Source organism: Eurytemora carolleeae, unplaced genomic scaffold (genome assembly GCF_000591075.1).
Source record: "Eurytemora carolleeae unplaced genomic scaffold, Eaff_2.0 scaffold568, whole genome shotgun sequence".
Classification (NCBI taxonomy): domain Eukaryota; kingdom Metazoa; phylum Arthropoda; class Copepoda; order Calanoida; family Temoridae; genus Eurytemora; species Eurytemora carolleeae.
The window spans coordinates 85,371-95,240 of NW_019396882.1; the positions used below are offsets into that span (position 1 = coordinate 85,371).

The 9,870-nt window shown below is 35.5% G+C and overlaps 1 protein-coding gene across 3 annotated transcripts in view; it reads left to right on the forward strand.

Moving 5' to 3' along the window:
- Positions 1–9,870, forward strand: part of LOC111709702 (epidermal growth factor receptor) — a 61,473-nt gene that overhangs the window by 43,112 nt on the left and 8,491 nt on the right. For all 3 annotated transcript variants that reach the window (XM_023483572.1, XM_023483570.1, XM_023483571.1), the window contains exons 4-6: positions 5,298–5,461; positions 5,730–5,891; positions 9,481–9,678. In XM_023483572.1, coding sequence (XP_023339340.1) covers positions 5,298–5,461; positions 5,730–5,891; positions 9,481–9,678 — 524 coding nt within the window. The remainder of the gene's footprint in view (positions 1–5,297; positions 5,462–5,729; positions 5,892–9,480; positions 9,679–9,870) is intronic.

A 9,870-nucleotide genomic window follows, 5' to 3' on the forward strand; every position in this document is an offset into this window, starting at 1 on the left:
GGGGCTCGATAATTAAAATACCATCTAATCCCCATTTCGCAAAGTAGTGTTCTAACGAAATATTACAGGGCACGGCCTGTAACAAGTTCACTTTAGCCATAAATTCATACGGTGTACACTGTACATGAAACCATATGTACAATTTAATGGGGGATTTTTACCCCCCTCTAGTTGAAAGCCTGGGGGGAATATTGCATCTTGAAGAAAATATTTGAACTGCAATAATTGATCAAATTAAACTATTATTCAGAAACCTAGGAAAAATAAGAGAAAACATAAAATAAACCAGGAATGGATTTGAAGGGGGGGTCAGAATTTGCTAATTTAGTTTATTCTTTAAATAGTTGAGTTAAATGCATCCTTTTAACTGTCTAGAGGAAAAATGTCATCTAGAGAACTAGTGTAGTAGTTGTGTATATGCATATCTCAGGGTTTTGTGGCTTGGAATGCTAATGCCTGAGGAAAAAGCCTAAAGCCACTCATCAATAAAACAGCATATAATATTAAATAGTTTTTTATCCCCATCCCCCTCTTTAATCCTCGAAACCACTTCTGGAATCTCTCAAACCTACTCGTTTCCCCCAAACCCCCCTTTATTTACTTTCAAAACATTGGTTTTTTAATTTTCTTTTCCATGAATGAATTCCTTTCCCCATCTCTGCTTCCCTCTTGTGTAGTCCCTACCCCCTATTTCGTAGTCCCTATAAGTACAATGTTTACCCTCCAACCCATCCCCACCCCCTATTGTGTAGCCCCTACCATCCCATCCTTCCAACCACATCCCTACCCCCTCTTGTGTAGTCAATACCATCCTTTCCTTCCAACCCCATCCCTACCCCCTCTTGTGTAGTCAATACCATCCTTTCCTTCCAACCCCATCCCTACCCCCCTCTTGTGTAGTCCCTACCATCCTTTCCTTCCAACCCCATCCCTACCCCCCTGTTGTGTAGTCCCTACCATCGTTTCCTTCCAACCCCATCCCTACCCCCCTCTTGTGTAGTCCCTACCATCCTTTCCTTCCAACCCCATCCCTAACCCCCTCTTGTGTTATCCCTACCATAATTTCCTTCCAACCCCATCCCTACCCACCTCTTGTGTAGTCCCTACCATCCTTTCCTTCCAATCCCATCCCTACCCCCCTCTTGTGTAGTCCTTACCATCCTTTCCTTCCAACCCCATCCCTACCCCCCTTTGTGTAGCTCCTACCACCCTTTCCTTCCAACCCCATCCCTACCTCCCTCTTGTGTAGTCCCTACCATCCTTTCCTTCCAACCCCCATCCCTACCCCCTCTTGTGTTCCTTTCAACCCCCATCCCTACTCCGCATTGTGTATCCCCTATTGACATATATTTAAGAATTGTGTACTTGAGTGCATTAAAGTCATATTTTGCTAACTTTTGAATGGGTTTCCAGTATAACAATAGTATAATAACACTAAATTTTCAACTTATAATACTATAATACTCGTTGATATCAGACGTTTAAGATGTATTGAGAATAACATAGTATAAGCTGTTGGGAAGTTTTGCTTTGGGCTACCGAACCAACAAATTATTGTAAAAGTTGGGATGGAAAGGCATCATTAGAAGATACCACAGTATCTTTCAGTCACAAACAAAAACACATACGAACACTCTCCGAGCACACACACACACAATTCACGCGCACTTATCAACCATGCGCACTTAAGCATGCACAATAGATGCACTTTTCCAAGCACACGACAAAGAAGAGTACGGTGTACTCATGCTCCATGTATGTACAGTTAAAAATTCTTCTTAAATATGGAGGCTTGTTTGTTCAGGGTTTTGAAATATTTGGGAGTTTCATCAAACCTAACCTTCCTAAATCTTTTTGACCATTCTAGACCATTTCAAATAATTTAAAATCGCTCTAACCATTCTAATCCATTCTAAACCATTCTAAACCATTCTAAACCATTCTACACCATTCTAAACCATTCTACACCATTCTACACCATTCTAAACCATTCTAAACCATTCTACACCATTCTACATTTTTCTAAACCATTCTAAGCTATTATAAACCATTCTTAACTATTTTAAACCATTCTAATTCATTCTAATCCATTTCTAAACCATTTTTAACCATTCTAAAACATTTTAAACCATTCTACACCATTCTACATCTTCTTAACCATTCTAATCTATGGTAAACCTTTCTAAACCATTCTAACCCATTCTCTACCTTTCTTAACCATTTTAAACCATCATATTACATTCTAAACCATTCTTATCCATTCTTATCCATTCTTAACCTTTCTAAACCATTTTAAACCATCATATTACATTCTAAACCATTCTAAAACATTTTACACCATTCTACATCTTTTTAACCATTCTAACCCATGGTAAACCTTTCTAAACCAATGCTAACCCATTCTTAACCTTTCTTAACCATTTTAAACCACCATTTTACATTCTAAACCATTCTTATCCATTCTTATCCATGCTTATCCATGATTAACCTTTCTAAACCATTCTAAACCATTCTTATCCATTCTTAACCTTTCTAAACCATTCTTATCCATTCTTATCCATTCTTAACCTTTCTAAACCTTTCTAAACCATTCTAAACCATTTTAAACCATTCAATCATTCTAAATCTAAACCGTTTCTAATCCATTTAAAAATCACTAAACCATTAAACCATACTAAACCATACTAAACCATCCTATATCACTCTACTTTGATCGAATCATCTTAACTTAACACAAACTAACTGAAGCTAACACATTTCTAAACCTACTCCAATGATGAAGAATGATGTATTGAGGTTCTGGTTCACATTCTATAAAATCTTATTTTAAATAAACGCCATCGATCTTTCTTCGCCTCGGGGCAATGTATTTTTTGGAGTCATGTTTACAACCTACGTAGGCCCCCCCCCCTCCCCCTTTTGTTTAGACGTTTTAATATATTACGTCCCGATCCGTCCCTGTTAAAAAAGGAGCGGCTATGTTGTCAACTTTTAAAAAGGTTGCGCTAGCCAAATATAATAAAGATTCAGTCAAAACTCTAAACTTCCAGTGGAAATTAAGCCTCCCATCAAAAAATGTGTAGTGCAATCTGTAGCATATAACTCTTAAAAGCAAGCTGTAAAATATTAATTGTTCTGGAATCAAGATGCAAGTCATCGCATGTTAAGCTTTGTTTCTCCGCTATCTTTTTTGTTGACGTCATCATAATGAATTGTGGCAGCGGGTTCTCTACAGACTTCAATATCTTACATAATTAGATTCTTAATTACTCTTAATTTTACTAGATATCAACGCCCTAATTTATGAGAAGGGGGTTGTAAAGGTGGCTAAATCATTAGACTTTCACGGATTTTAAAACTTTCTCATTGAGTTTAATTCGTCGAAGTTAACTGGTTTATATTATAAAAACAGGATGTAAAATTAGCGACTGATCCGGGTTGTAAATAGACGCTGTTAACTCTGTTTGTATTTTTTAAGATGTTTAAGGAGAATTGATGGTTTTATTTTTAAACCATTTGTTAAAAACGAACCGAATATTAATCGACATGGCTGGGTTATGGAGTTAGTCTGGGTTTTCAGTTATTACACCCCCCCCCCCTTCACTGGTCAGTATAATCATAGGGTTAAGTTGTGTAATGGGGGGGAGGGGGTAGACAGGTAGATTTTAGAAGGATTTCAACCCTCCAAATTCTTAAATCCTTTGTTTTTAAAACCATCTCGGGTTTCGCTTTAAGCACTAAAACTAAATTGTAAATATTTAAATCTGCCCAACTTTTCCCCCTGTGCGAATATTGCAAAATACGTTGTCCTTGAAGGCGAAAAAATATTTCTATTGTCCGCGCGAAGTTTTTCCCCCAAATATTTCAGTGGAAGAATTTTAATGGTAATTGATGTAGACTTTTATGGATGAAATTAAAGGTTGTTTCCCCAGCTACTGGATTTTGAATAAATTCTCCGACCCTAATTTGAATATTCATGTTCATCCAAGTCGTCCCGGGGTTAGAAAAGGATTTCCGACAAAATTTAACAGTTTTTTAAGCTGGAACATTTTATAGCTGAAAGGATGGCAAGTATTTTTGGTTTTTTAAAATATGCAAATGCAACGGTAACATCCTCTGTTTAAAAAAATAGATAATTTGGATTGATGAGTTGAGAGGCGGAGAAGGGAGGGGGGTTGTAAAATAATGGTCTGTGACCATTTTTACAACTGCAGTTAGAAAATTTTAGTCTGGGTTAGTTTCCAATTAGCACTGAGACGAATTGGAACCCTCCCAGCGCAAATTTTACAATATCGGGTTTTTTATGCCCCCGGAGTAAGGTTTGAACTCAACTTATTCCGTTATTTTCTCTCAATCATGTTTTTTAAATCTTGAAAATTTTTCTTTTTCCTGTTAATTGTACCCTTTCTCCAAACCACTAACTTCTGTTATATAATATATATATTTTAAACGTAAAAATAAAAAGTATAAAATTACCCCCCTAACTGAGGTATATACGTGGCCACCTTTAGACCTTTTTATGTACTCTATTTAAACCTTAATTGTTTTCCGCAGCTAAATTGTAAGGAAAAGGGGGGGGGGGTGCTACAAGAAAAGTATGGATGGGTATAATAGTTGTGACTTCCCTTGTTCATAGGAGAAACTGAATTGAGATAAGTTGGATTTTAAAACTAGTTAATTGGATCTTTTAAAAAAAATTTAATTTGACCTTTTTTGAAATTTTTAATTTTAAATGGTTTGATCACCTAAAAAGATCTGGTGTAAGGTTATTTAAGTCTTCTGAAAGATTGAATTATCAAAAGAATTGATCTTTAGTGGTCGTGTCGTTACCGGATTTGTTGCTACTGGATAAGGCGGGTTAGTCGTTAAAGGATTTGGATTAGGATTGGTTGCTACTGGATAAGGGGGGTTGGTCTTTAAAGGATTTGGATTAGGATTGGTTGCTACTGTCTAAGGGGTGTTGGTCGTTAAAGGATTTGGATCAGGGTTGGTTGTTACTGGATAAGGGGGGTTGGTCGTTAAAAGATTTTGATTAGGGTTGGTTGCTACTGGATAAGGGGGGTCGTTCGTTAAAGGATTTGGATTAGGGTTGGTTGCTACTGGATAAGAGGGGTTGGTCGTTAAAGGATTTGGATTAGGGTTGGTTGCTACTATATAGACAGTGCCCTGGGCAGTGGTTACAGGTCTATAATACAGGCAATATTAGACACTACAACCCCCTCCCCCCTCCCTGTTCTTAACATGGGTGGGAGCTGAAAAATCAATATTTTTGTGAAGTTTAACACTTTTTTGTTCAGATATTCTACATGGATCTGTTGGTATCTTGAACAATTACAACTTGTGTCATATCAAGACGATCCAGTGGAACGAGATCATCACCGGACCCTACTCCAAGTATGTTTACGTCTACAACTTCACGGAGCCGGAGAGAGATTGTACTCCTTGTCATGAATCCTGCGAGGTAGATTTTTTTTTCATTTATCCCCTGAATATAATATTATATTTATTCTTTATTCTTTCTTGAATGTGTTCTTTTATTTGCGCCTTTTTATCTTTAAACCATTTCTTTCATCTATTCTGTACTCATTCATTCCTTTTAGTAATTATTCTTAAGTTCTATCTTTTGGATACTTTATTTCAATCGTATACTTAATCATCTTTATTTATTGAAAGTTTTATTCATAAAAGAATTTTTTTTTCGTTTTAATATTGTCTTTTTTTTTGTCTAGAACGGATGCTGGGGTGAGGGTGCCAGCAACTGCCAGAAGTTCTCTAAGATCAATTGTGCTGCCCAATGTCACAGTGGACGTTGCTTTGGTCCTAAACCTCGAGAATGTTGTCATCTATTCTGTGCCGGAGGATGTACTGGTCCTAAACAATCTGATTGTCTGGTAAGTTCATTTTATCAGAAATTGATTACAACAGAAAATTGAGAATTTGTCAAATTCATCTTTTTTAATCTCTATACCTTTGCAACCTGATGGTGTAAACCTATTATATTTCAAACACTATTTGATCTAACAGAGTTTAATCAAAGGTCTTCGACATCAGGTTGCAAAGATAAAGGGATTGGAAAATTTTAGTTTGTTGTAAAAACTCATTACTTAATTACAACATAAGCATCGTAGAAATATCAAAATCAAAGATAACAGTATTCTTGAATTAGGTCTAATTCACTAATTTAATTTCAAATATTTTTAAGAAGTGGCTTTCTTCGTATTTGAAATTTGACATTATAAAGATTCACATCAAACTAAAGATGAAATTTATTTCAAGCTTGGTAATCTCACTCAATCAAGCTTTTATAGTGTTCAGTCCTAATTTTTTTAAGGCGTTTTAAAACTCCTTTGCTAAAAAACATGGATTTTACGACTGAACATATGCATATCTTATTGTAAAGAAGGAAAGACTAAACTAAATAAACTTAGTTCTGTGTGGATTAAGTGCATAAACTACATCATGCAATAAAACCTGAATTTAAGTCCAATGCCTTGAAACTGGAAAACTTTAAATTGTTAATAATACGACTTTGTGTACCCCTCCCCCTCCCACTACCCACCCATTTGAGCTTGAGTTGGTTTAAAAACTACCTATGACAAATTACAATTTGAGGTATTTTAGATCCTATTTGTAGATAGTATACATAGGACTCAACCTTGATTAATGAACTTATAGATTGACGCCGATTAATTTTAATAATTGGTTGACCATGATGTAGAATTTTATATTGAGGTTTTCATAATAATTCCTTTACAGTGATGGGATCAACCCCCTGGGGTGATGTCCCCCATTTTTAATAACGCCCCCCTCCCCTCCTGTTCTATATACCCCCTGGAGTCTAGGTTACATGGTGGTTATAATTTACTATAGAGGTCTGATGAATAGTTGGATAATATACTTTAATCTCAACCATTCTGTATAAAGTTTAATCTCAACCATTCTTTATAAAGTTTAATCTCAACCATTCTTTATAAAGTTTAATCTCAACCATTCTTTATAAAGTTTAATCTCAACCATTCTTTTTAAAGTTTAATCTCAACCATTCTTTATAAAGTTTAATCTCGACCATTCCTTATGAAGTTTAATCTCAACCATTCTTTATAAAGTTTAATCTCAACCAATCTTCAGAAATTTTAATCTCAATTTGTTATGTAACTTAAATTGGTACTATTTCAAACCCCTTCCATGAGGATGAACTATATTTTGTGACTAGAAAATTTTATATAAAAATAGTGAATTTGCACAAAAAAGTGCATCTCCTGCTCTCCAATTATTATGCATAAAGTCTGGAGAACATGGCACTGCATGTGCATAATGTGTATGTTGTCTAATATTGAACCTCCGTTATTAATACTTTAAACATTTTTAGAAAATTATCAAAAATAAGTTTGATATTTGAAAGTATGGAGGAAGGGGAATTGGCTAGGGTTGTTAATTTTGCAAATATTTTATTTTCTGAAATTTTAGCGTAGGTCGAAGTTTTTTTCCTGCGTGGTAAATGCAACCAAATAGTACGTGTTCTGTGTATAGGATTGTTTTTTTTTTGTGTGTGTTTTTTATTGTTTTGAGTTTTTTCCGCGAACTCTAATTTTGTTATCCTATATCTCTGCAACCCGATGTTGTAGACCATTGATTTCAAGATTATTTGATCTAACAGAATTCCTGGTTTGAAATATCAATGGTCTACGACATTGGTTTGCAAAGATATAGGGATTAAAAAATCTGAGTTTGTAGTCAAAACTTCATTCCTTTTTGGCTGGAATCAAAATTCGAATTGGTTTGATCTCATTTTGCGGAGATTTTTTGTTTTAATTTAGAGTTTGGTTTGGTTTGGTTAAGTTTGGTTTGGTTTGGTTAAGTTAGGTTAAGATTTAGGTGCCTACTGCTTGTAGAAGAATTAAATACAATTTCTCAACTGACTGGGATGGAATTGCCCGAAGCTGAATGTTTAAAAAGGTTTGAATGGCCGGCATTTCTCCTTTACAATACACCCAACTTCTTGTTCTAAGATTGTATCGAGCATGTTTTTCCACGAGTCATATGTTTGATTGACGCAGGCAATGAGAGGAGTAGTATCAAAACTGGAAGCGATCGGCTCCCTTTTCATCAAAATCAATTTACAACGGTTGTTCAGTTTTAGTTGATATCTCTTAATTCATCTAGAACTGTTGCTATCAATCCATCAATCAAGTTTGTATCTTGAAATTCAATCAAAATACTTGTGTGATTTAATGACGCCTGGAAAATTACGTTTAATGCCTACTTTTGGTTTAAATTTTATTTGATTTGTATATGTACACACTTCATCCCATGCCCAACTATAAAGATAGATAACATTTTCCATACATCCGACTTCTGAGAGTCGTGACCCGGACTAACACTTTTTCTGCTTCCTTCAAAGGGTCGGAATTCGGGGTTCTTGGGGGACTGGGGGGCCTATATTCTACACTGGAAATGCACATCCAAGGTCCATGCCCTCCTTCAAATCTGCAGATTTTCTGTTCACATTTTTAAATTGTCTTTTTCATATTAAATTTTTTAGCTTCTATGTTGCTGCCAAGCATGTTTGAATGGAATTTAGCCATTGCTACAAATTAAAATTTACTAATTCCTACATCTTTGCAACCTGATACATGACTGTGTAAACCTTTCAAACTTAGATTATTTGATACAACAAAATTCATTGGGTTCAAAATATATTGGGATTAGAAAATTAGACTTTGTGGGTGTGACAAAGATTTAATTCCTTTACCTTAAAAATAAAATACAATAGTTGATTAGGGACAAAAATGAGAACAGTGGCCGAATCTTAGTATATTGACAGAAACATACTGACTTCGGGAGACGGACATACCTTTATATTCCTGTAAACTTTGGATATTATTAAAATATAGAGCAATCATGGTAAGAATAAAATAAAATTTTAAATCTAAAAGTACAGTTTACAAAGTTAAGATACATATGAGTTCTGGATAGAAACCTAGATCCGGGTATGGGTTTGAGTAAGCTCCGTCCTGAGTATAGAGTAGTGAGGGGGGGGAGGACCACACACACCCTGAGAGAAGGTTCCACAAACCTAGGAATATTTTATCAATCTTCATCTAGCTTGAGACTAGAGATTGCTGGAACAAAATCCCAAGAATACAGTATACACAGATATACATGNCCCCGGTATATATTTGTCTGTGTGATGTGTATGCTTGTCACACACCTATATTTCATCATAGGCTCTTCAACTCCAAACTTTAATTCTAAATTTTCACAATTTTTCCTCAAAAAATAATTATCTAAATTTTTAAAAATTTAAAATGTTATTTTCTGCACCCGTTTGTCCGTGCACAGTGCACACAGTTAAAATATTTAATTGCACGTCTGGACAATTGAGATTGTTGCGCGGACATATTTAACACCTTCTTATTTACAGCAATGGCGGCCTGGCGCCCTAGTACCTACCAATTTGAAGTATTTATTGTATTTCAGGCCTGTAAGAATTTTTACGACGACGGAGTGTGTAAGCAAGAGTGTCCACCCATGCAGATCTACAATCCGACAAAGTATCGATGGGAGAGAAATCCGGATGGAAAATATGCGTACGGAGCAACTTGCGTCAAGGACTGTCCAGAGCATTTGTTGAAGGATAACGGAGCATGCGTCAGAGGATGTCCTCCAAAGAAAAAGGTATATAAAAGTTAACATTTTAAGTATGAGTATTTCTTATAAAATGTATTGAACAGTCCTTTAATTCTTAATGCGCACTTTTAACTATTGTTTAGTCTGTCTAGTAACCATTTGATTGATTGAATGTTCTTACGTGTTCTTATCTTAGACCACTTCGATATGGGAGTTAGATGGGGGGGATGGGTTTAGGGG